The sequence below is a fragment of the Penicillium longicatenatum genome (assembly GCF_028827895.1).
Source record: "Penicillium longicatenatum strain IBT 33135 chromosome Unknown contig_1_segment0_segment0, whole genome shotgun sequence".
In the NCBI taxonomy this organism is placed as follows: Eukaryota; Fungi; Ascomycota; class Eurotiomycetes; order Eurotiales; family Aspergillaceae; genus Penicillium; species Penicillium longicatenatum.
This window is the reverse complement of record NW_026643119.1, coordinates 3,669,297-3,697,073: the sequence shown is the minus strand read 5'-3', so window position 1 is coordinate 3,697,073 and position 27,777 is coordinate 3,669,297. Positions and strand designations below refer to the sequence as shown.

Genomic DNA, 27,777 nt, shown 5'->3' with positions numbered 1-27,777 from the left:
CTACTGATTTGAGCTTTTCATTGCCTTTTCATTTTCAGGAATGAGCTGTATACTCCTAATTGCAGACTTGGTGTATGTCGGAACATGAGCATAGAAGGTGGAATCTGACCAGGAGAAGGACCCTGGCCCGGTCCCAAAGAGGTCAAGGTGCCTAGATATGCCTAGAATAGTAATTTCAAGGTTACTAAACACAGTTCGTGTTCCAGAAACATCGGAATAATCGAAGTTCGCACCTGATTTTCCCTGTTCGGGCTCGGCAAACCTGCCCTCGGTTGGTTCTACTCCGAGCATTTCCCCACGTCGGGGAGAACGATAGTGGAGGTAGATCTGACGTTGATCCCCACGTCTGCCCCTCATGCTCCAGCATCGTAGCATCGGTAGAGTTGCCTTCTAAAAAGTGTGGATGTTGATGGAGATGGGGAAAATGGGTAAAGGGGTAATTCATAATCAGACGAGCTCGCAAACTATAAATGTGAGGCGGACACCCTCTCGTCAGCGTATTCAGTGAAAGTTCCTTGGTTCAATTCTCATTCCATAATGGCGACAACTTTGACCGGGGGTAACCCACATATTGTCCAACTCCCTACGACGCCTCCAAGTCTTGGTGGATGTGACCCCCAAGCTATCATTCAGCAATGGTTCAACGCCTTTCAAGCACAATTATCGCAGCCCGACTCAATTGATCTGAAATATTTGTTTCACCCCGAGTCATGGTGGCGTGACATGCTAGCCTTGGACTGGGACATGCGTACTCTCCATACAGCCGCTGAGATCCAAGGCTTCCTGCGCAAGTGTCAGGCCCATGCCAAATTGTCTGGCTTTAAGCTTCAAACCCAAGGCAAATGGCAGCCGAAGGTGGAACAGGTTATTGATGGATTAAGTTGGATATCTAGTATGTTCTTCTTTGAAACGGCCGTTGGGAAAGGCTCCGGCATGATTCGGTTGACCCAGGGTGCCGACGAATGCTGGAGAGCGTATGCGGTGTATACATCGTTGCAGGAGATGACGGGGGCCGAGGAGCCTATGGGGAAGCGAAGAGCAGAGGGTACTACAGAGTCTATGCCCGGGGGAATGGCTGGTGGGACGTGGATTGAACGGAGAGAGAGACAGAAGGAATTCCTAGACTCAGAGCCAACTGTTTTGGTTGTTGGAGCTGGTCAAGCGGGATTGAATATGGGTGCTCGCCTGCAAAACCTTGGGCTTTCCTGTCTAATTGTTGATAAGCATCAACACGTGGGTGATAACTGGCGTAAGCGGTACCGGGTAAGTCATTCTTTTCAAGCCATTGAACAGAAATATGCTGATGATTGCATTCTTGAAGACTCTGGTCACCCACGACCCGGCCGAATTCACGCACATGGCATATCTCCCTTTCCCACAGAACTGGCCCCAGTTCACACCTAAAGACAAACTCGGCGACTGGTTCGAGGCCTATGCAAGCATAATGGAACTGAATGTCTGGGTCAAAACATCCGTGGCATCTGCCGAATATAATGATGCCACTGCTGAATGGAAGGTAAATGTTACTCGCGGTGACGGAACCTCACGCACTCTACGGCCACGCCATATAGTGTGGTGTACGGGACATTCGGGTGAAGCCCGGATTCCAAGTTTCCCAAACCAGGAATCCTTCCAGGGAACTCTGTACCACGGCAGCCAACACACCGATGCCTCGGACTCAGATGTGCGTGGGAAGAAGGTCGTTGTTGTCGGCACAGGAAACAGTGGGCACGACATTGCACAGAACTACTATGAAAACGGTGCCGATGTGACTATGCTACAGCGCAGCGGAACATATGTTATCACTGCCGACAAGGGCGTGTTTATGATGCATGAAGGCCTGCACGAAGATGGCGGGTTCGTTTCGTCCCTTTTACTAATATAGGTTTATTATTATGGAAGATCCACTAACATTGAACATACAGGCCCCCAACCGAAGAATGCGATATCGTCTCCGAAAGTCTGCCCTTCCCCGTCCAATTCGCCCTAAGCGTACACGGAACAAAGCGCTTCGCAGCCGCCGAAAAAGAAACACTGGATGGCCTCCGTAAAGCAGGTTTCCAACTTGACTTTGGTGTGGACGGTGCTGGTATTGCGCGTGCTTATTTCACACGCGGTGGTGGCTACTACATTGACGTTGGCTGTAGTCAACTTATTATCGATGGCAAGATCAAGGTCAAGCATAGTCCGCGCGGGATCACAGGCTTTGGGCATCGTGAGCTATTCCTCGAGGACGGTAGCACTTTGCCGGCCGATGTTGTTGTCCTGGCTACCGGGTATGATAATATGCGCACTACTGTTCGGAAAGTACTTGGCGATAAGATTGCCGATCGTTGTCAGGATGTGTGGGATTTGGATAATGAGGGAGAGCTTCGAGGGATGTGGCGACCTAGTGGTCACCCTGGCTTCTATTACTTTGGTGGCAACCTTGCTTTATGCCGGATTTACTCCAAATTCCTGGCATTCCAGATAAAGGCTGTTGAGACTGGCCTTTCGACTGGCAATCGTCGGCATTAGAGCGACTGCATATAAGAATTAAATAAGGTATAGGACAGAGTTAGATTAGCAGTGGCCTCAATTTACTGATTATCAAGTATCAACTCGAATATGTAGTCACCAAGTCTATCAACAATTTCAATCCTAAGTGAAAGACAAAACACTTCTCGCGGTAGACTAAATCTTGATAGACAACTGTAGTAGTATCCCACAATCAATAGAACGTTGCCGTATAAATCCGGAGTTAACGGAGATTGGCGGCGGAACAATATGATTGGCCGTTGTATGCTTGCTGCAAAGTACTCATCCGCCGCTATATCCGAATCTCTATAAGGATAAATACTAGCTTTGAAGCATGTATTCATCACGTTAACAGTCAAACAATTACAAGATCCCTCAATTACCCTTCCAACATAACATCGAACTTTCAGTGAGAATCATGGCCGCTTTCAAGACACTACCAACCCGCCGGCTAGGAAATGGCCCTCTGGTTCCTCGACTAGGCCTCGGCCTCATGGGATTTCGTGGCACGTATGGCCAGTCCTTCCTTTCGCATGAAGAGATGCTTGAATTCCTAGATGAGGCGTACAAAAGAGGCGAGCGATTTTGGGATACAGGTGGGTTTCAAGCAATATGCAAACAGAGGAAAACAATACTGAAGCTGTCTCAAGCCGATGAGTATGGCGATTCCGAAGCCATAATAGGAAAATGGTTTGCCGCAAACCCTGGAAAGCGTCAGGACATATTCCTTGCCACGAAATTTGGTATTGTGCACACTCCCACGCCACCTGGATTCACCATGAATTCGACGCCTGAGTATTGTCGCACTGCTATTGAGGCCTCCCTTGGCCGACTTGGAGTCCCCTGTGTTGATCTGTATTATGTCCATCGCTTGGATAAAGTCACCCCAGTCGAAAAGACCATGCAGGTGATGGTCGAGCTCAAGGATGCCGGCAAGATCAAGCACATCGGCTTGAGTGAATGTAGCGCGGAATCTTTGCGTCGCGCGTATGCTATTCATCCGATTACATGTGTGCAGATGGAGTACAGTATCTTCTGTACGGAAATCGAATCTCCGCAGCGAAAGTTGCTGGAGACGGCACGGGAGCTGGGGGTTTGCGATTGTTTGCTACAGCCCCCTTGCAAACGGGATCTTGACCGGGAATATTCGTTCGCAGGAAGACATCAGCAGGCTTGGTGACAAGCGCAGAATTTTGCCATGGCTTCAAGAGGGCAATATTGAGCAGAATGTGGCTCTCGTCAATGAGATAGCTGCACTTTCTAGGGCGAAAGGTGTGACGACACCGCAGCTTGCTCTTGCTTGGTTGCTTGCCCAAGGAGATGACATATTTCCTATCCCCGGGGCTTCTAAGACTCAGCGCTTAGAGGAGAATTTGAAAAGTCTCTTTATATCTTTGTCCGAGGAAGAGGAGAAGAAAATCCGCCAGCTGGGTGAGAAAGTTGCCGGTGGCCGCTTTCAGGCTATGACTGGGTATGACTTTGCAGACACACCAGCTTTGGAATAATCACCTGTTTTCATTGACGGAGCCTAGCGTATTATCTTCTTTCGCTTGTAGGCGCATCGTGTATCCAATCATTAAACAGTTCTGTGTCTGTTTCACGATTTGCAGATCTAGAAGTAGCTCGCTCTATAGGGGATTGCCGCGGGATATCTAAAGGAGACAACGGGCCATAGAACTCGCTTTCCGATGAATTTGACTCTGTATTATCATTCAGTTCTGTCGTCAAAGGCTTAATAGATAACTGACCTGAGATGAAAATCACACCAAAATAAGGAATAGGAATTTGAACCACACAGCGATCAGACCGTTCTTTATCAGTATCTGTGCTAGCCTCAATTCCATTCCACGTGCGATAAAGAGAGCCGTTTGCAGCATCCTCCTCGATCTCCATGAATTTTCTCAAAATTTTAGACCCACAGAGGCCAGAAGCTTCCAGTGTTATAGAGAGCTTTTCAAAAAGATCAATCACTTTTTCAATTGTACCAAGATCACTCGAACGCTGATGTTCGTGGAGGTTGGCACTTGCACTTTCATGCCCAACAAAGTGGGCGAATAGTATTGTTACTGAGGCCATAAAAGCCTTCTCATCAAGAGCTCGATACGAGGGTGATCGATGGTGGTCGCGAAGTATGAGATAGCGTAAAAGCACCTCACGGCTCGCAGACACCGCAGTAAGCTTGCTGTATGTGTAATCCCTGTCCAAGTCCACGTTTTGATTATGGATAGTATAAGGCTGGTGCAAATGGACAAGCAAATAATATTGGTGCATTTGCACTAGAAGCTTGGCTGTTCTTTCCAGCTTGCCATCTAAGACGGTGTCCAAGGATGGAGCCAACCACCAACTGTTTGGTAAGATCCGAGTGGCTTTTTTCAAATGGCCATCTATTCTCTTCGTTTCTGCGTAGTGCTCGTAAAGAAATGACTCTTCAAATTCAGTACCCTTTTGCATTTGCAAGTTCCTCGCGATGATACACCCTGCTAAATATGCGTGGATGCGCTCTAGCCTTTGCGCTGGAGCATTAGCTGCAAGATTGAACGCACTTGCAAAGGTATTATCGGCAACAGTGAAAGGAAAGCCGAGTATAAGGGACAGAAAGCGGTCACTGTAGATAATTCGGAACCATAGATTCTCCGATCGGCTTCCTGGTTCTTTTGCCAGATTTGGCAAATCGATTACCTGGGAAATATTTGCTGCACGGCGTTGAATAGCCCAGGCGGCCTGAAAGTCACCATTGGTGATATGATAGCCTCCTTGAAGCATCAAAGTTTCTAGTCCATCTAGAGATGCTACTAGAAAGTCCTGTGAGGTTACAAAATGAGACGCCGCAGTGAAATAGCGCTTTGCAGCATCGTGGATGGACTCATTGAGTCGTGATTTGAGTTGCTCTGAGGATAATTCGTTAAATTGCTTTAGGCAGACGGCGAGTTGAACGAGTCTCCGAGCAAAAAGAACAGGATGTGAAGTCAACGATAGGCTATCTTGACTCGGTCTTGTATGAGGTGGAGAGTTGCCAGGTTTTGATTGGGATATCTGTAGAGGCGAGGAGAACAAATTGATACTGTTCAAGATCACTGCAGCAGTAGACGGGTCGGGGAGGACCGAATAGAGGTATCCTGTAAGAGACCAACCTCGGGACAATCTTTCATGACTAACCGACCGCAAAGTTGGTATATCAGACTCTCGAGTCCTCCCTAATTCAGTATTAGATTGGACGTTCCGCTGGCGCACTAATTGAGTCACCAGCGCCTCGACATGGTCAAGACGGTGGCCAAGGCGATCATCATCATGCACAGGGTCTGCGAGATCTTGGCTGATGCATGGCAGCCTAAGTCGCTGGCAGATATCACAAGTAGTGGATTCGGCTCCAAATTCGCACCGCTTCTTGCGGCGCTTGCATTCCCAGCAACTTGTTGTCCCTTTTCGCAGCTTTGGTCTTTTCAAGATGCAATTTGATGAACCCGAAAATTCTTCGAGTGCCCTGGTTGTCTTTGAGCTCCGGTTCGCCATTATGTCATAGTTGGTTGAGGGAAATCGAGACAAGCCTGTTGCCTCCGTGTAAGCAATGCTACACGTGACTTCATTAACAAAGACCCACTACATGTGTGAATGAACATTTATGGCATCCGGAAAAGTGTTCTTATTTGACATTGTTACTCTCTTGGAATTAATGCTTCGAGTTAAGAAAAATGGGTAGATAAAATCTGTCATTTAATGGAATAAAAGAAGCAATTGCGTGCCAAAGCTTTGAAAATGTAGAAACAATCATAGCCAATTTCGCTTCAACTCAATTATAAACGCCCGCTTCAATATCTCCCAGAATAGTGCGCTCAGAAGGTGACCATCCCAGTTGCTCTTGCGTCTTCTTGCTTGAAGCCGGGTTGTCAGCCATGACAGGATGAACCATGAAACCAGCAAAATGCTTCGAAGCAGCCTCAAAATCCTGGGAAACCGTCGGAAGCCCCGTGGCCTTGCCAATAGCTCCAGCAATATCTTTCATAAAGATACCCTCTTCAGCAACAGCATGATACCTGCTGCCCGCGGCCCCTTTCTCTAGCGCTAGACAAAACAGACGGGCCGCGTCGCGACGGTGAACAGCGGGCCATCGGTTGAGTCCGTCGCCAACATAAACGGATTGGCCGTTTGCACGTGCGAACTCGGCAATCATCCAGACGAACCCTTTGTCTCCATCGCCGTGGGTTGTAGGCGACAGGCGAATGCAGGATACTCGTACTCCCTTAGATGAACAATCGAGCACCTTTTGCTCTGTATCAGTGCGGGCACTAAATGGCGTATTGGGCTCTGCAGGACTATCCTCTGTCCCCACTGTTCCCTTCGCTAGGCTCATTGTACCCGAAGCAAAAACCAGAGGCTTGTTGGATCCCGCAAGGCCGTCAGCAATAGCTAAGATAGCTGTACGCTCGGCCAAAGCATTTTCGGCAAATTTCGTGAAGTCATGGTTGAAAGCAAGGTGAATGACACCGTCTGACTTGGATGCTGTGCTCTTCAAGCAATCGATATCTTCAAGAGAGCCGCGAACGACGTTGACGCCTTTGTCTTGCAAAGCTTTAGCAGAAGCCTCTGAGCGAGCAAGGCCAGTGACAGTATGGCCAGCATCGAGGAGCTCTTGTACGACAGCTTGGCCGATAAAGCCGGTGGCACCAGTAACAAAGACGTGCATGTTGAGGTTGAGATGCTGGAATGGATTGGTAATGAATTTCAATTGGATAAATGATCAAATTGATTGGTAGTGGAAGGACAAGAGGAAAGAGATGATGACTGTTGATATTCCAACGAAAATCGAGGCTGGTGTCTAAATTCCAGAGTGATCTGGGTAGGATTCGTAAGTGCCGGGGGATTTTGAAGAATTTATATCCTGGTCGGGCAATCCAAGCCCGTAATTCCGGCGGACTTAGGGATTCATGTCCATATAACTCGGCTTTGACGTTTCCTTGAAATTCTATGAAGTCAGAGGAACTGCATGAGCCAGATCTGACAATAGTTGCACTGGAATACGACTGCGGGTTAGCGCGCTTTTAGTCTCAGCCAATAATGGTCTACGACCGTCTTTTCTATGGAGTCCTGGCTCCACGTGTTGTGGCGAATCAGAGATCAGAACGGAGGTTAGATCGGAGTTAAAGAGTGGGGGCCATTCCCACGCCGCAGAGGCATCAACCTTCTTCCTCTTTGCTCCTGCACACTTAACTTCTATTCAAATTGAAATGCCAAGCCAGCCAGACTCCATGGACCAGTCCCGACGGCGCCGGGCACACACTAAGTCGCGTCGGGGCTGCCGAAACTGCAAACTCCGTAGAATCAAAGTGAGCCCCGATCACTTGACATATTTGGACATGATTACTAACTTTTACTACAGTGCGACGAAGCCGAACCGCAGTGTCAGAGATGCCTGTCATTTGGCGTCATCTGCAATTATAAAATGGGCCATAGCTCAGACCTGCAGCTCGCGAAGAACAACACCGATGACAGTCCCTTTAGTCAATTGGTTTTTGATTTAAAGCCCAGTACAACTATATCTATTCCCACAATCATAGTTGGACATGGTCCTGGCTCCTTCCAGATGGATTCAGACAGCCTGGCGCTTCTGGATCGTTTTAGGAATCGCACTGTTTTCACTTTTGTAGGCAGACTGGCCTTCGATATCTATCAAGAAGACGTTATAAGACTCGCGCTACAGGTAATATAATTTCCAGGCTGCCATAACAAGACCTGACTGACATGTTATTCTAGCACCCGTTTCTAATGCGAATCATTTTGGCTGTCACTGCGACTCATGATCGCTACCTTTTGCCAGCACCAGACAACACCACAAAATCAGTCGCCGAGGTTTATAACGCAGCTCAGGGCGCTGGACTTCTCAGCCAAAAGCTATCTAGCCCAATATTATATGAGGATCGCGATGCTCTCTGGTCCTCCGCGGCGATGTTGGGAATCGCTAGTATGTCTTCCATCGATGCATCAACTCCAGCAGAAGCATGGCCACTCAAGCCCCACGATCCATCAGACCTTGACTGGTTAAACTTATCAGTGGGCAAAAAAGCAATCTGGCGAGCAACCAACCCACTTCGACCGGACAGCATCTTTCATCCCATGGCAGACGAATATATCGAGTTCATGAAAGGCCCACCTCTTCGTGAGGTATCAGAACTCGCACCTGACTTCATTCCGCTATGTTTACTGGATGAACCACTTGCTTACTGTCAAAACCCTTATTACTCTCCTGTCTCTATGCTGTCAGACCTTTGGCAGTCAAAAGGTACCAAAGTAATGATCGGGAGATATATGTCATTCTGGGGCCTTATGAAACCGGACTTCAGATCACTATTGGGCTGCAAAGATCCACGGGCGCTACTGATAATGGCGTATTGGTATGCGCTTTTATCGAGCACTGTGTGGTTCATAACAAGACGAGCGCGGTTGGAATGCCTGTCAATATGCTTGTACTTGGAGATATACTATGCTGACGATGGTGAGATTCAAAGAATGCTTAGGGCGCCCAAGGCGAAGTGTGAATGTGACAGTCAAATGCCACCTATGCTTGTATAGATATCATAGTTGACCAGATAATACCAGAAACTAAATGCCAAATCTGCCTCATAATAATTGATTGGTCAAAGAATCTCCTAATTTTCGGCCTGAACCATGGGCAGGTGAGCACGTGACCGGGCCCGATGCTCCTCGTTTTATCGCCGAATCCGAGTCACCTAGAGACCAGAGCATCATCCAGCCTGTATGATACAGGTGCCGGCTTGATTTGCTCGAGTAAAGCCGCTACCGGAAAGCCGAAAATTCCATCATCGGTCTTCCACAATCATGAGTGAGCGAGGTTCGGAGATTGTGTTTCGTGCGGAGAACGTGCCGATCCGGTTCTTCAAAGCATGCCGATGGTGTCGCCGACAAAAGATGCGATGCGACGCACGTCACCAGGTGCCATGTTTTCGCTGTCGCTCCACGGGCCGTGACTGTATCTTAGATCCGATTGAAGACAACCGACGGCGTAGTGATCGCCGAAGAAAAGGCACCCCTGCACGGTGAGATCTGGTGTCTTGTTTACTCTGCTCAAAGATCATAGTCTGACACCTCTAGATATAGTGGCTCTTCAAGAGCTTCACCCCTGGACCAAAGGGGTGGCTTTCATACCCCTGTGTCAAGAGAACAAGAATATTCTCCCATCACTAGGCAGGATGCTAGCTTTGACGCTTCAATTGACTCCCTTCCAGATTCCTCCGCCTTGAGGGATCTGCGGAGATCTGTGACGGCAGATCATAATGGCCCCGAGTCGCAGCAGCTAAGCCCGAATGATATGATTGCGCCGCAGTCAGCAGTTCATTCCATGTCTGTGAACTTGCTTGGTTCAAACAACGTAAGTCGACTCGAATCAAGAAAACTTTTGCCTCTTTAACCAAAAACCTCTGAAGATTTTCATGGAGCACTCAACAAATGGCGATCCCAGGGGTGACATTATCGCTCGAGGTATCGTGACAGAAGAGCGAGCTCGGGTCATGTATGAAAGGTATGTATGACAAACGATTGGCCAGAGTTAAAAACAACATCGTATGTAAAATTAACTCGTGGCACAGGTTTACCGGCGGGAGCAAGAATTTCTTACCTCTGTTCGACCCCATCCGTGATACATTCGACTCGATCCGATCGCGCTCCTTGTTCTGCTTCACTGTGATTATTTATCTCTCCAGTCGGGCAGTCATGGATTTACGCGGTGACACCCATATGCAATGTGTTCTCCAGGACGAAGCACAACGACTGGCTGAAGATAGCTTTTTTGAACGCCCAACTAAACTTGAAACAGTTCAGGGAATGATTCTCCTCGCGGCCTATTCAGAGAAAACTTGGTTTTCAACCGCACTTATCCTACGCACGGCGTTAGACTCTGGGCTCGAAAAGTCCTTGGACACATTACTCTCACAAGAAAACGTCCCGCGGAGCTCGCTTGCCGCCACCATGGACGATCGTCAATTGGTTTGGCAGACACGGACTTGGCTCATTACTTTTACCTTGGAACTCGATGTAGCTTCTGGAACCGGCCGCAAATCACGTATCGGGGAGGTGGATATCACGAAACTGCGCAAATTCCTGGACTACCCACTCTCATTACCGTGCGATATGAGAACTGTATGCATCATCGAGATACATCAGCTTCGGGGTTCGTGTTCTCACCGTGACCAGCTTTGTTCATGACTAATCGGAAGATAGGTCATTCGCGGATCATCCTGGAGAATGCAGCAACTGTCCGTGAGATAGTAATGGTAGAACTTCCAGCTATTATGGCAAGGTTTTTAACATGGTGGAAGACTTGGGACGAGATCCATCAGAGTATGTTATCTTGCTTGCAACTATTCTGAGACAAAGTCGCTGACAGCTTCAAGATAATGGCTTTCATGCTGGGGCATTCCAACGAAGTAGTCTTAAATTGATGCTTCTCTACGCCAGGATTTTTGCATTGTGTACGTCTCTGGCACGTATTCAGAAACTGCAACCTACTGGCTCCAACTCTGAATCAGAAGTGATTGACCAGAGTGTCATGAATCTGTGGCAAACTCTGGTCACAACTATCCTTGATCAGTTAGCATTTTTGATCAATGAGCCATCCTATCGATGCCAACTACCTTGGGCCCCAACCTACCCCGCGCTTACAATGGCATTTGTCAGTGAGTAGCACCTGCCCCATGACTGTGCGCATGGATACTAACTCGCAATCAGCCACGTTTGCACTTCGCATCGCGCGTTGGCAACCAAATCTCATTGATCAAGATCTTCTTCTTGAGAGAGCGGAGAAAATGTGCGACTTCTTGAAGCAGCCTCCATATCCAGACATTCACCGGACGGTCTCGATATTCGTGAATTATGCCAGGGCACTGATCGCCAGTCAACGCCCAGGAAGCCACGATAGTGATCCTCCCAACTCGTCCAGCCAGGGAGATGCCACCATGGCCTCCTACTCAGGCCCAGATAGCCCTGTGGAAAATGCCCCGCATCTGACAACTTTGGATGGTCCTAGGTACAGGGTCGGCACCGGTGTGCCGAGTGACAAAGACTCGAACTTGATGAACATGCCAAATCATGATGCTGCACCTGCACCTGCATCTGCACCTGCCAGACCCCCTCTTCCAAGGCTGCCCGACACGATGGAAGCTCCGAACTGGACGATGTCAAATTCCATCGCGGATTCATTTGGTCTATTTGAGGAAGGGCAAAACGATATCTTCGATTTTTTGCCCATGATTCAATGACATAGTAGTAGAAGTTAATTAATAAGTCACATAAACGTCAACGGAGCAGCAAATCGATAAATTTCGTGGCCAGACACTGTAATTATCCGATTTTTGATCTGCAAAAACGATTCCACAATTGGTTAGTACCATGACCAGACTCTTGAAAGAAGAGCGTTGGGCCACTATGCATGCCATTTCCACATCAACTATCACATGAAATAACGTAGATCTTCAATTCATCGAAACTGCCGTCAACAACAGGACGTCGGTAAGGCCTCGACCATCTCGGTTCCTGGCCGGTCCCGGGGCTGGAGACCCTGGGGTCCGGCCCCGGTCCGGCGCCGATTCGCCGATCCAGACAGCAGCCCATCTTACTGGTCCGTTGTAAGTATGCAAACATAATAGTGTGGTAACGCTATGCACAGACACGGTCCAGAAGCTCTGAGTCAAGTTTTGCAGAGACTTACCCTCCACTAGTGGCAATCGACGGTTCTTTTAAATGAGAAGGCCTCGCATTGGGATCGTCTTCGAATAGACACATGGCTCAGTGGGTTTTCTTCATCTGTTATCTACTCTTTTTGATCCATATACAAGATGTCAAAGCTTATAGCTGACTCTGTAATGAAGTCAGCCTCTTCAACGGAGAAAGAAAAGAATGATGGCGATTACACACTAGTTGATCTTTCTCCCCATGAAACATTGGTTGAGTTCCAAGAGGACTCCCAGGCAAATCCAAACAATTGGTCTTTTGTAAGCTATCATATATTGTTTGCAAAAAGAAACCCCGATACTAACTGGCATAGAATAAAAAACTGTATAATGCAGTCGTGGCGCAGCTCATTGTACTGAACAGCGGCATATCATCTTCTCTGCCCAGCAACGCAGTGCCCGCCATCATGGAAGATTTCAACGTAAGCGGAGATGGACAAAAGGTCTTGCCAACTGCCATCTTCCTGATAGGGTATTGTGTCGGCCCATTAGTTTGGAGCCCATTATCCGAGACCATCGGTCGTCAACCGATTCTTTTCTGGACCTTCACTGTTTTTGTTCTTGGCACGCTTGCTTGTGCCTTTGCGCCCAATTGGCCCGCACTATTGGTATTTCGATTAATATGCGGGACTATGGCTGCTGCGCCTCAGACAGTGGTTGGGGGAGTTTTTTCGGATCTTTTCAATGATACAAAAAGCCGCGGCAGGGCTATGGCGCTTTATATGGCGGTAGGTTGAAAACCTGGAATCCTCTCTGCGTTCTGGAAACTAAATGGCTAAATGTATCTTCAGGCTTCAAGTTTTGGGCCAATCATTGGACCCATCATATCTGGCTGTTCTGTTAAGTATGGTTGGCGTTGGACATTTCGAATTGACGTGATACTATGTGGAATCGCATGGGTGGGGTTCTGCTTCTTCAAAGAAACATTTGCTCCGACTTTACTCAAAAAAGAAGCGGCAAGACTGAGAAAAGAGACCGGGTCAAACCGATATCTTTCTCCGCAGGAATTGAAGTCCGATGAGGCGTTTACTTTGACGGAGACCATCACCCGCCCTCTTGCGATGCTGCTCTTTGAGCCCATCATTCTCTTTACATCAGTCTACCTCTCTTTGGCATGGAGCATGGTATTCTTCTACTTCCAGGCATATCCCATAATCTTTGAGGGTATGTTCTCTTTTGCAGTCTGATCTGGACCCAGACTAACTTTTCAAGGCACGTATAACTTCACCGTTGAGTACACATCCCTCACATACATTCCTAGTAAGTTTTCCAAAAGCCAACAATTGAAACAAGGTCTAACATGAAGCTAACTATCGCAGTCGGCCTTGGCGCTGCATCCTCCTGCATATTCGCCCTCTACTACGACAAAATCTACAACAAAGCCAAGAAGGCTGGGAAGCGGTGGGCGTCCGGGCCTGAATCCCAAAGACTCCCAATGTCCTGTATAGCTGCTCCCTGTCTTACAGTCAGTCTTTTCTGGCTCGCTTGGTCCGCAAAATCCAGCACCCCCTGGATTATTCCTGTACTCTCGGGGATAGTATTCGGGCTGGGATATCAAACCGTATTCATATCACTTCTGACATACGTTACCGATGCATACAAGATTTACTCTGCCAGCGCATTAGCAGCCTCTGTCATTATGCGCAGTGTGGCTGGTGCGCTTTTTCCTCTTGCTGCTGACCCGCTTTATGGGAAGCTTGGTGTTGCATGGGCTACTTCGGTTCTTGGTTTTGCTAGTCTGGCTTGCATCCCGATTCCGTTTGCTTTGTTTTATTATGGGCCTTGGATTCGGAAACAGAGTCCTTTCTGTCAGCGGCTGCTGGAGATTGAGTTGCGGAAGTCCTCGAGGTCGTCGAGTGGGACACGCACGCCTCAGGAGCTCGAAGTCTAGGTATACCTCGGGGCTTTCCCTCAAATTTCTGGTAATAGCTTCTGTTTATTTTTTCTTGTTTTTGTTAATCTTTATTTCATTTGTCCTTCGCATTTGGGAGCTATCTGTGCTTACATTTACATGGCACGATAATAATGATCACTTAGAATAATAGCCTTGCATCATGATACCTTAGAATGAATCAAAATCAGTTTTGCCTATTTTATAACAGACTACAGTGATTTTACGATTTTGTCTTCTGTTTATCTCTATTTATTCAGAAAATCTCTTAGAGGTATTCAGGTCCAATCATCTCTCGTATTCGTCGGTCATTGACCTCGGAAATTCGCTCGGAGCGGTCGTTCGGCGTAAATGGCCGCCGAAGACGATCTTCATATAAATGAGCCCTTCTGTCCGTTCATCAGATAAACATGGGTCAAAAATCCATATTCAATCTTTCCTGATTTCTTAAGGAGTAAGCCATCTAAAAATCTATTCCACATGTCGACGGAACACCCAAAGTCTGCAAGTTCGTCCCCAGACTCCCAACATACCCTTGACGAAGCAACTCCAGAGCCAAAGCCCATTGAGACTGGACTTCCTAAGCAGTCTTGGAATAATGACGCCGCGCCTGATGGGGGTGCAAAAGCTTGGTTGGTTGTGCTAGGCGCATGGTGTGCCTTGTTCTGTACCTTCGGTTGGATCAACAGTATGTTCTTCGGCATCTTAGAACTTCTTTGGTTCTCATGGCTGATATCAATTAGGCGTGGGCATTTTCCAGAGCTATTATGAAACCTCTCTACTGCACCAGTACTCTTCTAGCACTATTGCTTGGATTCCTAGTCTACAGATTTTCTTCATGTTTGCCATGGTACATCCTATCACTACGTCCCTTGAAGAATCCTCCTCAATCATAGAACTCACTGTTTCATGCAATAGGGACCAATCGTAGGACAATTATACGACCGATTCGGCCCTCGCTACATTATCCTCGGAGGGTCGTTCCTACACGTCTTTGGCCTCATGATGGCGTCCATCTCCACAGAATACTATCAGCTACTTCTCTCTCAGGGAGTCTGCAGCGCAATGGGAGTATGCGCAATCTTTCAGCCTTCTATGAACGCGATCCCAAGCTGGTTTGACAAGAAGCGAGGTGCTGCCTACGGGATCGTTGCAACGGGCTCGAGTCTCGGGGGCGTGATCTTCCCGATCATGGTTAGTCGATTGATTGACGAGATTGGATACGGTTGGGCAATGCGCGTGGCTGCATTTTTGATTTTATTTCTTCTTGTCATTACTACTCTTACTGTTCAGTCGAGGGTGCCGCCAAGACCGCAGGCAATGAGCCGGGACACGCTTTTGCGGCCGTTCAAAGAACTCGAGATGATGCTTATTATTTTGGGATTTATATTCTTGACTTTTGGAATTTTTATTCCCATTGACTATTTGGTAGTCCAGGCTATGAGTGCTGGTATGAGCTCTTATCTTGCCCAGTATCTTGTTTCTATGCTCAATGCTGCAAGGTGGGTTCAGATTCGGCTCTTTGGTATTCAAGATCTTGCTAACCGATTTCGGCAGTTTGTTCGGTCGTATGTCAGCCGGTATTTTCTCGGACAAAGTTGGTCACTATAATATTCTTGTCAGTGCGTGCTTCCTTGCTGGTGTCCTCGTTTTGGCTCTGTGGATTCCTGCGGCAAGCAATGCCGCCATCATCGTCTTTGCTTGCACATTTGGGTTTGCTTCGGGTGCTTATGTGTCCCTTGCTGCTGCCTTGGTGGTCAAGATCTCACCGTTCCCTGAGATTGGCTATCGGACTGGCTTGCTATTTTTGTTCTCCTCGTTTGGCGGTCTGACAACTAACCCGATTGCGGGTGCTATCTTGCAGCATGATGGAGGCTCTTACACGGGCGTGAAGATATTCTCTGGTGTGTTCTTGCTGGTTGGAAGTGTCGCAGTGCTGGCTGCTCGAATTCATCATACTGGATTGGTGTGGAAGGCCAAGTTCTGATATAGAGATGACTTTAAATAATTCCTTATGCTATTAATAATCCCAGTACCGATCCTTCTCATGGTGTTCAGAGTTCTTCTCAGTATCACACATGAGAATGACTGAACAATCGAATTACAATAGAATAATAAGTTGCCTTATCATTTTGCTTTTCATGGGCCTTTTAAGGAGACAAATTTTCGTAGCAGTAGAGAGATAATGGGATGCAAAGCTCCAAGAAAATCCTCACATTCCTTTCCAGGTGGATAATAACCGCTGTACAGGCAAGATTGACGAAGAAATGAGAAGAAATGTACACCAATTAAAGTATACGGGCCTTTTTTGCCACGTGTGTTTCTGGTGCCACGCGTGCCATATGCTCAGTCATGGCACGAACATGTGACGGCGCCTCCTTATGCCAATCAGTCTCACACCCGTGAGGATTATCCTTCAAACTGTCCCCACAGCATTCAAATATAAAGCAATCTGGATGATCCTTCTTCAGATCGTCGTTAGAGTCCGCTTCCTGGGGCCCGAAGAAATCATTATCCACAAACAAGTGGGAGTCTTCGTCCGCATATGCGTCCTCTAAAATTATATTAGTTATCTGTTAATAACACGGCTCATAAACTTACCAATATGATATCGACAAGCTGACGAGTTGTTCGTCAGAGTATTAAACTCCTTTTTGCAGGTCTCGCAATGTGAATATTTCGGCCTCCTGCACCCAAGTTGTTGGCCCGATGCATCTGTTGTGCCTTTGTAGGCATCGTGGTCTCTTTTAGAGCCTGGTGGAGTCGGAACTTGGCTCTTTTCGACGAGCAGATGCTCAATGGCCTTCTTTTTCGCTTCCGGTATTGTCTCGCAAATGGACCTCAAAAGGCTTTGCAGTACTGTGCTGGAGACAGTGTCGATGGAAAAACCGAGAGCAGCATCGTCAAATGTGACTTCTTCATTTTGAGCTTCATCATTCTTGCCGATCAAAGATGACACGTCCATGTTGTCACAGATGAATTTTTGAATCTTTAGGGAAAGAAGAATTTTGTAGACATGGATACGTCGCGTTGGGAAACGCGTTAACACGCGGTCGTTATCACCACGGGATCCACTTTTGTCAGGTGTCAACTTTCGCACCATAAATTTTAAACCTAATTCGACATTTTTCATAGCTGGTCAATTTCCGATGATTGACAAGATACAGTCTTAAGTCATCTTTGTTTGACGGAGTCGATCGTTATTTTTACGCAGGGTGAGTCGGTTGCTGGGCCTCGATGAAGCGACGACAGCTCTTGAGTACTAGCTCTGGCAAAGGGCCTATTAAATTTGCAGTCGTTGAACAAATGCAAATACATTATGCAAAAGGCTTAAAGTAGTGAGTTAGGCGAAGAAGCTACGAGGAGACGCAAGAGGGCAAAAGACGATCATGTAATGAAATGCCAATATGGATCTCTATCTAGCGCTGAGACTTCCCAAGCCCTATCATTATGATGACTATGTCTCCAAAGACTGATGAATAACACTAGTTCGATAAATCTCACTCCGCTCAATCAATTCCTCGTGGGTCCCTTGCTCCGTACAACGCCCCTCCTCGATAAGATAAATGCAATCAGCCCGATGAATAGTGTTCAGTCGATGTGCAATGGCCACTATTGTCGTCCGACCAGCAAGAGTCGCAAGTGCATCCTGAATGCGCTTCTCAGACTCCACGTCCAGCGCACTAGTCGACTCATCCAACAGCAACAAACGCGGCCGACGCACCAACGCGCGCGCAATCGATAACCGCTGTCGTTGTCCGCCGGAGAATTGCCTTCCATCTCGGTTACATGGTGTCTGATATCCTTCTGGTAGTGCCATTATCACTTCGTGAACATTGGCCATGAGGCATGCTTCCTCGATCTCTGCTTGTGTTGGCTCATGATTTGGTCTAGCGCCGAGACCGATGTTGAATGCGACTGTGCCTTCGAAGAGTACATTCTCTTGTGGAACGATGGCTATTTCGTCGCGGAATTGTGTGCCTAGTTGTCGGGTGATGTTGACTCCGTCGATTATCACAGCGCCAGATTCGGGTCGGTAGAATCGTTCCAGCATGGCGAAAGTGGTGGATTTGCCAGAGCCGCTTGGCCCGACCAGAGCACAAAATTGACCAGGTTTGATCTTCAGATTAAGACCGCGGAGCACAGGCTCTCCTGGTCTTGAGGGGTATTCGAAATGCACGTTCTGCAGTTCTGCCCCGATACCATTCAAGGCTGGGGGCGGACCAGCTATGTCCGCATTTTGCTGTTCGCGGTGAAATGCTTCAGGATCCGTGAGCTTTTCTTCGAGCAAATGTAAGTCGGAATTGGCGATCTTTCCTGAGACATCAGGATTCAATTCTTCGTCGGATGAGTGGGTAGTAAGTAGCTCTGTGATGTTCGAGGCAGCCAAGCCGGCTTTTGAGATATCTGGTGCGAGAGCGAACATCTGTCCGCAGGATTGTGTACTGAAAAGAATCGCAGGCATCACGATGAAGAACTGCGTCTGCGAGTACAGACCAGCTAATATCTGCTTAGTACCCCACCAGTATGCCAATGCATAGACGAGTGCACTGATGCTGAAAGAAAGCGCAAGGAATACATTGCCAAATGCGATAGACCGCAAGGTTTCTTGATATGGAGCTTTCAGTGCGCGTTCATAAACAGCGTAGGACTGCTTCTCCAGGCTGAATGCCGAAATGGCTCGAATATTCTCGACAGCTTCTATTGTGACAGCAGTGGCTTGTGCGAAAGCCTTTTGGTGTCGTTCTGCAAAATTGGCCTGCGTTCGGAGCTTCATCATGCCTGCTATCAGAAGGACAGGAATTGTTGGAAGTAGCACGATGGTGATCTTCCAAGCAATGATAAATGATACCACTAAGCCAGCAATCAGGTTCACAGCTGTGGCTAGGAGTAACCCTATAGTAGTGCCGGTAATACTGCCTAGCGCCGCTGCATCACTAGTAATATAAGTAATGAGTGTTCCTGGTGTTCGATCCTCTGTGCCATGCCATTGAATGGTCTGACCAAACAGAGATCGCAAAGAAAGGACTCGCATACGGTATAGAATCTTGTCCGCAGCCCAGCCGAATGCACAGCCTGCAATCACGTTGGCCGAGAATTCGATGATTGCTATGATGAAGAAAAGAAGCCCGTAGAGATGACCGCTATGGCGAATGCTTTCAGCTCCGATGCAGGGACTCAAAGCGCTGACAGTGTGGCCAAAGATAACTGCTTCTGCGGTATAGCTGCCGCCAATCACCACAGCGAACGCAAGACCAAGCAAAACGTAGAGCAGATTAGGGCGAATGATAGAGAAAGTGAATTTGGCAGTGAACCACCCTGGTGGTTTGTGCTTCTTTTCTTCTTTCCTTCGTTTCCTCTGCTGCTTTTTGGTTTCTTTTATGGCAGTCGCGGTATATGCAGGCAACGTCTCGTCTGTAATATCAGCACCGCTCACGTCAAGAAATGCTTCTTTCGTGTCGATAAATGTTTCGCTCGTCTCGAGAACTTCACGAATAGGGTCTTGATTGGGGGACCTCGCAGGACTCAGCTTCCCAAGGTTCTGGAGCCGCACCATCTCAGCATACGAGCCCCCTGTCGCAACCAGCTCCGTATGAGTACCTTCTTCCACGACTCGACCTTTCTGGATAAACACAATCTTCTGGGCATCCTTAGCAGTGGCCAGACGGTGCGCGATAGATACTATTGTCACGCGTTCGGCTACTTTAGCTAACGCATCCTGAATCAGTCGTTCACTGGTCGAGTCCAGAGCCGCCGTTGCTTCATCGAGAATCAAGATTGACGGGTCACGGACCAATGCCCGCGCAAGTGCAATTCGCTGCTTCTGTCCACCACTGAGCTGGCCACCAGATGATCCGACGCCTGTCGCAGAACCAAATGGCAGAGCATCGATGAAGTACAAAGCATTCGAACTGGCCGCGGCATCTCGGACCAGAGCCACAATTTCAGCAACCCTAGGATCAAATTCCGCCAGAGCGGCTTTTTCGGTCATTCCGCTGCGCATTTTCTCTGTCAAATCGGACAAAGAGGAGTCTTGAACAAATTTCGTTAGGTTCTGGTGCTTTTCACTGGCCGATGTTACCAGTCCGTACGCAATATTCTCCAAAATCGACCGATTCAACAAAGACGGCTCTTGCTGCACGAATCCAATATTTCCCCGCAAGTACCGCACATTCACGTCCCGAACGTCTTGGTTTCCTATACATATATTCCCCGACATCGGATCATAGAATCTTTCCAGAAGGGCGACAACAGTAGACTTTCCACCTCCAGATGGCCCCACAATAGCTGTATGCTTTCGAGGTGCAATCGAGAATGTCACACCCTGTAGAACTGGCACATCAGGTCGAGACGGGTAAGTAAAATGCACATCGTTGAAAGTGATATCTCCAAAATCGAGTGGAGCAGATTTATCTCCCGACTCTGAGGTCCCATCGATCTGGGACTCCCGATTGATGACCACCATCAGTCGCTCAGATGCGCCTGCTGCAGATGCAAAGACGTGCACGTATGGGGCAACTTGACTGAGGATAAAGGATGCATCAATCAACACAAAAATGACAGTGTAGACTGCGCCGACGCTAACTCCTGAGCCATTCGATTCTACCGAATCGGCAATGAGACGGGATCCCTCCCAGAAGGCCAACGCGTTAGAGCTGTAAGCAATAAAGTATAGCAGCCCAAGCTGCACAGCGTGGGCTAAGGCTTTCTTCAAAGCATCACGACGATACCCAGAAAGGTGCGCCGCAAATAATTTCTCGAGACGCTCGTGTGAATTGAAGGCGTGCACGAGAGCCAGGTGAGATAAACTTGACGATGCGATGGAAGTAGCTGCATTAACATGCTCTGTTATTCTTCCTGCGTATTTCTTGATAAAATAGCCTCCACCATATGACATGAGAAAATAGCATGGTACAACAGATACCAGCATTCCCGCAATCTGAGGGACCTTGATGAATGCCACAATATATGAGGTGACGAAATATGAGACTGTGGAAATGACAATCCCCACTTTCTCCGAGGTACCGGACTGTATGACTTCGATATCACTCACCAGGCGAGAGATCACATCGCCCGTTGGAAGACTCTCGATGTACCCTGTTTCTTGTCTGATAATACTCTCGAAATATCGGCGGCGGTAGCGGCGTGCGATGCGTTCGCTGATGTAGCTCCAGCAGCTGCAGTGAATGTATAGGCAGCAGAAATTGGCAATTGTGATGTAGATCACGTATAATACCTTTTGACGTACTGCACCCGATACATCTGTTGTCTGGCTGGGTGTTGAAGAGCAGCTGGTTGTGTTGAGGTCGTTAATCAGATCGCCGAAAACGATGCCGAGCAACGGGAAGGGGACTCCAGCAGCGATGGAGAAGAAGAGGCCGGCGGCGATGAGGAGCACGTCTGTGGATGTGTATTCTAGAGAGAATAGGAGCCGAATGTAGGAGAAGGGTTTGCTTGTGCTATTTTGCGTGGGCATGCATTTCTTAATGCAAGTGACCTGCGTCTGTAAGTCAACTGCACAGTACCAGAGACCTCATTATCATCTTGAAGCGCCTACCATCCGACTTTCGTTCTTCTCGTTATGTGCATTGGTCTCCATGTTGCCAGCCATAATTCGCGGTCTATTCAGCAATAATAGCTCGATGTCACAACCGGTTTGAGTAGTCTGTCCTCCACATCCAATAGGTACAACCACCTCCACAAAGCTTCAAGTCTGCGCATGAACATAGAGTCTTTTGGAAGACATGTAGCCATGAAGTATGAAGAACTGAAATATGAAGAGATCTTCGAATCGCGGGCTTGAAAAGAGCTACAGCACGTCGATTCCAGCCAAGAAAGTATACGCAACAAAAAAGGGGAAATCAAGACCAAGACTCCAAACGCCCCGTCAAGATGACACGCCTAGGCAACAAAACTGGAACACAATGGCCGCCATCCAGTGGATCCTACATGAAGAAAGACAACTGTGACCCAAGGAACCAAAGCCACACAATGCCCGAGGAAAGGTCAGAAGTGGAAACCGTATAACTCCGACGAAGATCCATACCATATAACGCAGTAACGGTGCTCAACACGAGCACGCACAATGCCAAAAAAAGCCAAGTTACTTACTAAATCTCGAGGCCCAAGCGCTCCCACCGTGCGGTGTATGAAGACCCTGCATAAATCGACTCCATAGGCGCATCTGATAATCCGCAGCAAGAGCGGGAACCGCCTAAGCAAACCTGAGAAAGTATTTCCAACCTCGTTTCTTGGTTGTAGGCACTCGACCTGCCTGTTTGGGTATTTAACTTTTGCTTTTCGGGTCTCGGTTGCATCCAGGCTGATGATCTATTTCCAACGTTTCCATAGTAATTTACGCGGTTTAGCTGTGCTTCGGAAAATTCATTTCTTTATCAGATGATCTAATCTCAATCTGATTTGATTGATCAGAGAAAGTTCCTGAAAACGCCACCGTGACAAGCCATGAAGGTTGTTGAGGATTAAAGTTGCCCTGGTTTCAAGGTTTTTCTTTCTCCGTTCCCATGTGCACTGACCTTGGTGTCCCCGCACGAGTGGCGCGACATCCGCTAGATCCCGCTGCTTCCTCGTGGGTCGTGTTGGCTATTTCAAATCAACAGATTCATACAGGATGAATGGAAGAATTGGCTCTAGAATATTTGATCGGGTACTAAGTCATGTAATTGGGCCTAGTCGATGGTATGTACCTGGACCTACTACCTACTGAAGGCCCGAGGTTCAGTGCCTTGTGTGGCTCAGGAAATTAGTTCAGTGCCGATCAAACAGGAAACAAAGCAAAAACGATACGTTTCCGAGATCGATTCGTGTCCAAAAAACTTTTGTTATGTTCTATAATGAGAAATCGTCGAGCGCCACCTCGTAAATACAACCCACCATAAAAGAAGAACAAGGTAGAACCAGAGAAATGGGCTTTGTACAAGGAAGCGATGGCAAAAGCATGAAAACAGCACCTATTGGGACCGCCGGGCCATAAAGTATGTAAGCAGGTTCAGTGATCCCTCCCCAGCCGGGGGGTAACCTTCTGAACTCGATCCAGACCAAATTTAAGATTCAGGAGCGTGCACAACTCCGTAGCCTGTTTGCGCACACCAGGCCAGGGGTGACCGAGTTGTCGGCTGACCACGTTACCAACGCTGGCAAGAACTTCATCGGAGATTTCGACGGGGCCTTGCGAGAGAGCTTGGTGGATCGTAGAGAGACCCAGGATGATCGGTCGATACGAGTTGGCATTCTGTGCATCCATCTCGGGCAATCCTTGCAGCACGCCTTCAATGCAGATTGGGGCAGGGATCAAAGACGCCAACTGTTCCGCCACTTCCTCCAAGCACGTGACGAAGTGGGAGTTCGACTCGTAGTGCTGGCGGGCCCGAACGATTGCCGCAATGACAGGGGCGTCGTACCGATGGAATAGATCGCTAGTGCGGATGAGCATGGACCGGATGGTAGCAAGGATCTGGGTCTTCACGTCATGATCCTTGCGGTTCGTGGGGGCCAACTCCAACTCATTGAGTAGAGCCCCGAGAACTGCGTAGTAGTCTTGCTCGTGGGTTACAAGCTCCTCGCCATGATATTGGAAAAGACCTTGTAGCTTGCGGTAGCCCGAGATGTCCATGGTCTTGGTCTCAATTCGGGTGAGAGCCTTTGGGAGCATCTCCTTCGCGTTGGCAGGATCCTTTGAGCGAGGACTAGGGCTGCGATGACGCTCAGCCCATTTACGGCTTCGGCGGAGAGTATCCTCGCCTGTTAATTGAGGCTCAACAGATCGATATCTCATCTCTGAGGTCCGCAGGGCCGATTCGTTCAATGTTACCTCCTCCAGAGCACCGGGCTTTGCTGCGGACCGTGGGGTTCCAGGATATTCTGGTTTAGCAACATGTTCTGTCACATTCTCATTGGTAGGAGTCCTCTCAGGGCTACCCATGATAGATTCGTGTGTCAATGTAGAGTCTCTGCTCACCCCATTATCAGGTATCGCCTGGGGTCGATTCCGTGACGGCGAAGGGCTGCCCCGGAGTGGCGTCCTTCGCACTGGGGATGGGAACTGGGGCTCGTTGGTTCCGTCAGTAGAGAAGCCCTGGTGAGGAATCATATGAGGTGGGTTCTTGATTGGAGTAGTGGATTCCGCGGGTGTGGCTGTCGCTGTCTCGTCAAGATCTGGCTGATCTGGCTCAATGTGACGAGGTGATTTTGTAGGCGTGAAATGCTCAACAGGGTCAATCCGCGGTGTTTGCTCGGCAGCAACAGGAGTGGCAGGATCCTCATATATCACCATCTCCTCGGGTTGTGCCTTGGCGGACTCAGGAACATAGAATGGGTCTGAATTGCGTGAGGGCGTTGATGGTTCACGACGTAGAGTATCCGCCGTTGGGGGGTCTTCTAGCGACATGGACTCTAGCTTTAGCGCTGGCTCTGGCTCTCTTACGGGCTCCGGAGTAACAGTACGAGTATCCACCTGCTCAGTATGATGTTGAGGGTGCGTCGCAGAAAGTGGGGGGCTTTCCAACACAATATGAGCGGGGGAGTTCGGTTCTTCATAGGCTTTCTGGTCAGCTTGACGGGCTTGCGAGAGCTGGTTTATGCTCTCAATGGAATCACTACGACCATGGTTTGCTGCTCCTGCCAGATCCCCATGCGACTTTGATTTCGAGAGGTCAAGCTTCTTAGGCTTGCCCCTAGTAGTACCAGACTGTCCCGACTGTCCAGTCTCATGCGGTCGAAGACGAGGCGCATTGAGGGGTTTTGACGAAGGCGTTGATGTCTTGGATCTCACCGATCGTGGGGAGAGAGTTGCCTGTCTAGCCGTTTGGTTTCTAGATTCAGGTCGACGAGCATACGGGTCAGCGGTCGCAGGGCGGCTCAATTCAGGCCTCCGCGGTTTCATAGCCGGCCGCATGGGTGCAGAGGACATGGATGAAAGAGGTGCACCAGTAGGAACGGTCCGTACAGCCGGTCGGGGTGCAGGCTCTGATGATTGGCTGTCAGTAAATGCGGACTGAGCAGACTCCGGGCGAGAAGTCATCTGAGCCTTCTTACGAGCAGCAATGGCTTCCTTGAGGGCAGAGCGGGGTGCTGGCTTGCTAGCAGGCTTAGCCTGCTGGGCCGCATTTGGGTTTGACGGGTCCTTTTCCAAAAGGCCCCGTGATTTTGCATCCAGCTCGGACAAAATCCTTCAAAATGTTAGTCAATGAATTGATATTAAAGAAAAGGTCACATACCCATTGGCCCGATCAGGCCACACACCAAAGAAAGTCCAAAAGGTACCTCTAGTGGCCTCGCGTACTCCAGGGTTGGCATCAGCTAATCCCTTCTTGATGGACTTTTCAATTAGATCCAGACCACCACCGTGTTCAACTGTACTCTTATGGTGAGCCTGTCGGCTGATCAATGTCCGCAGCCATCCAGCAGCAAAAAGACGTAGCCCGACATTCTTTTCTTGTGATGCCCAATGAATGTGTTGCAGAATACGAATGTTGAACGTCACATTTCCAATGACTGCATCAACTGTCGCATTGCCGTTCTGTGCAGCGATCTTTTTCAAGGCGGAGCACAGCTTGATCAAGTTCTGCATGATGATTTCCACCATAGGGTCGATTTTTGGGCCGCAAGTTCGTGCGATGTCTTGAATCAAAAGACATCCGTTGGTACAAAGGGTAGTCCGCAGTGAGTGAACCACTTTGAAGAATCCATCCAGTAAAGTTTTAGTGGCCTGCAAAAAGCTTTGAGGAAAGTCATGAGGCGCATTCCCCCGGGTAAGCCTTCGGAACAGGATCACACTCTTTTCACGTTTCAGCCAGTTATCCTCAGATTCTCTACCATCAAACCAAGGAAGCATATCGCGAACAAGTTCATCAATGTCTCTGCTTGAGCTAACAAGATGTGGCTCCACTCCAACATCTTCCTGGGATGGTGTCTGAACGAGCGGTTGTTCAGCTGGGGTTTTTGGTCTGGCAGGGGCATCAGTCGAGCTCGCAATCGGTCGATCAAGATGATTCCTTGAGGCTGGTCGGTTTTTCATAGGTTCTGGTTCTGGATTGTCGTTAATGTCATTGTTGGAACTTGGTGATGGCGAATTATGGATAAACAGACCATCTTCATGTAGGTCTACTGCATGTGAACGTGACGACATCACAGAAATGGGTCGCTCAGCACGGGATATGGGGCGGGCTGAGCTCTCGGACTCGGCAGATGTCAGTCCAATTCCGGACAAAATAGCACTAGCAATTGATTTCCTCACGCCACGAGCGCCCAGTTGTTTTTGCAAGTCAGATTTGGCTCTTGAGGGAGCAGTCCTGAGTTTTGTGTTAGTGTCAAATCGATGGATATCCTTGCCGTTCGTCATACCGAAACAAATCAATCACAACCACTTTTGCCGTATCTCGAACGGAGCTGTCCGCGCTTTCCAAGCATGCGACTAGTGATGGCACATACTGGCGGAACAGAAGACCATGATTTCTTGTCATCTAAAGATTGTCAGAGCCTCTTTAATTTCTCTGGTCCGAAGAAGACATACATTGGATAGCCAAAGAAGACTCATTTCTTTGGCTCTTGGGTTTTTACCCACCAGGGCAACCTCGAGAACATGATATTCGACCTCAGTACCAGCCAAGGGCCACAAGTCGGTGAATATCGATGCAGCCTGTGCTCTTATCCGTTCTTTGTGATCGCCAAGCTTCTCTGTAAGAATGGGGTAAAAGTTGCGCGCCTGTGAAATGATCCATTGTTGTTGGTCTTGGATTGCCAGACGCTTTAGGAAATGACCCAGTGTAGAAAAGGCTCCGCTGGCAACTGAATAGTGTTGAGAACTTAAAGCAAGCCGGATTGTTTCGAATATTGTTGCAATGGCACCCTCGGGTACATTTTTCTGTTTGATATCGGACTTGATGCCGGTGAGATGGGCGACTTTGGCGTCAACGGAGAGGTTGGGGTTTTTGAAGGCTGCTAGCAGCTCTGCGGCTTTGGCTTCCATCTTTGACACTGAAAAGCAAATAATCTTTGTTAATCAGGTCTGTGAGGGCACCAGCGATGGTGCGGGATATGGAGTCGGAATCTTCGAAGGGGTGCGCCGGAAAGAGAAGGCTGAGGGAAAGCTCAAGTCGTGGGTTCAGAATCGCCTGCTATATTAATTAGTTCCATCTATACCACATGCTGATGCGCGCGAAGTCCACAGCGATGGGAAATGTGTCCACGACAACAGATGACGTTAGGCACCCGTGGCGCAAACAAGGCCGAGAAAATATTACAGGAAGCGCATAGGAAGAGCGCATGTAAGAAAACTTTGAATAATCACTTACCGCTGCGACTGTTGAGACTCAAGGTGTGGGCGTGGGCGTGGATGTTTGAAACCGTGGATGGTGGGATGTTGACAACCTTGCTCCCGGGAAAACAAGGGGCTTATCGGGCGATAAGATAATCGTCTCCACTGATGCGCTTTCCGACGAACTGAAGGGGTTAAATTGGGAGATTTGTGGATTTCAGCTCGATTTGAAAAGATTAGTGTGGATTCCATAGATGATTTAACTTCTATATAGTTTACTCGAAGGCTTCCGGCTGGGAATTGTACACAAGTTGACTCAGTTCCAGCCCAACGTTGTTTTGTTTACCTTGGGGTTG

At 48.4% G+C, this 27,777-nt stretch overlaps 9 protein-coding genes across 9 annotated transcripts; 4 read left to right on the top strand and 5 right to left on the bottom strand.

The window, feature by feature from the left end:
- Positions 1-537: 537 nt before the first annotated feature.
- On the top strand, positions 538-2,517 carry N7484_002157 (putative flavin-binding monooxygenase; the record flags this gene model as incomplete). Its single annotated transcript, XM_057112577.1, has 3 exons — positions 538-1,263; positions 1,322-1,857; positions 1,926-2,517. The coding sequence occupies 3 exons, from the start codon at positions 538-540 to the stop codon at positions 2,515-2,517; spliced, it is 1,854 nt and encodes a 617-aa protein (XP_056977314.1).
- A 418-nt stretch (positions 2,518-2,935) lies between these two features.
- Positions 2,936-4,022, top strand: N7484_002156 (Aldo/keto reductase; the record flags this gene model as incomplete). Its single annotated transcript, XM_057112576.1, has 2 exons — positions 2,936-3,610; positions 3,675-4,022. 2 exons carry the CDS (start codon positions 2,936-2,938, stop codon positions 4,020-4,022), a joined length of 1,023 nt encoding a protein of 340 aa, XP_056977313.1.
- A 31-nt stretch (positions 4,023-4,053) lies between these two features.
- Positions 4,054-6,027, bottom strand: N7484_002155 (uncharacterized protein; the record flags this gene model as incomplete). Its single annotated transcript, XM_057112575.1, has 1 exon — positions 4,054-6,027. The coding sequence occupies one exon, from the start codon at positions 6,025-6,027 to the stop codon at positions 4,054-4,056; it is 1,974 nt and encodes a 657-aa protein (XP_056977312.1).
- Positions 6,028-6,304: 277 nt separating this feature from the next.
- On the bottom strand, positions 6,305-7,198 carry N7484_002154 (SDR family oxidoreductase; the record flags this gene model as incomplete). The annotated part of the gene is made up of 1 exon (XM_057112574.1): positions 6,305-7,198. The coding sequence occupies one exon, from the start codon at positions 7,196-7,198 to the stop codon at positions 6,305-6,307; it is 894 nt and encodes a 297-aa protein (XP_056977311.1).
- A 2,150-nt stretch (positions 7,199-9,348) lies between these two features.
- On the top strand, positions 9,349-14,145 carry N7484_002153 (MFS multidrug transporter; the record flags this gene model as incomplete). Its single annotated transcript, XM_057112573.1, has 12 exons — positions 9,349-9,566; positions 9,622-9,898; positions 9,954-10,048; positions 10,116-10,696; positions 10,747-10,866; positions 10,920-11,201; positions 11,254-11,727; positions 12,376-12,515; positions 12,569-12,982; positions 13,046-13,418; positions 13,467-13,514; positions 13,574-14,145. 12 exons carry the CDS (start codon positions 9,349-9,351, stop codon positions 14,143-14,145), a joined length of 3,594 nt encoding a protein of 1,197 aa, XP_056977310.1.
- A 480-nt stretch (positions 14,146-14,625) lies between these two features.
- Positions 14,626-16,132, top strand: N7484_002152 (MCT family MFS transporter; the record flags this gene model as incomplete). The annotated part of the gene is made up of 4 exons (XM_057112572.1): positions 14,626-14,833; positions 14,889-14,995; positions 15,064-15,647; positions 15,703-16,132. The coding sequence occupies 4 exons, from the start codon at positions 14,626-14,628 to the stop codon at positions 16,130-16,132; spliced, it is 1,329 nt and encodes a 442-aa protein (XP_056977309.1).
- Positions 16,133-16,433: 301 nt separating this feature from the next.
- Positions 16,434-17,110, bottom strand: N7484_002151 (uncharacterized protein; the record flags this gene model as incomplete). The annotated part of the gene is made up of 2 exons (XM_057112571.1): positions 16,434-16,699; positions 16,747-17,110. The coding sequence occupies 2 exons, from the start codon at positions 17,108-17,110 to the stop codon at positions 16,434-16,436; spliced, it is 630 nt and encodes a 209-aa protein (XP_056977308.1).
- A 492-nt stretch (positions 17,111-17,602) lies between these two features.
- Positions 17,603-21,622, bottom strand: N7484_002150 (ABC transporter ATP-binding protein; the record flags this gene model as incomplete). The annotated part of the gene is made up of 1 exon (XM_057112570.1): positions 17,603-21,622. One exon carries the CDS (start codon positions 21,620-21,622, stop codon positions 17,603-17,605), a length of 4,020 nt encoding a protein of 1,339 aa, XP_056977307.1.
- A 1,533-nt stretch (positions 21,623-23,155) lies between these two features.
- Positions 23,156-27,133, bottom strand: N7484_002149 (uncharacterized protein; the record flags this gene model as incomplete). Its single annotated transcript, XM_057112569.1, has 4 exons — positions 23,156-25,334; positions 25,383-26,456; positions 26,509-26,627; positions 26,678-27,133. 4 exons carry the CDS (start codon positions 27,131-27,133, stop codon positions 23,156-23,158), a joined length of 3,828 nt encoding a protein of 1,275 aa, XP_056977306.1.
- Between the last annotated feature and the right edge of the window lie 644 nt (positions 27,134-27,777).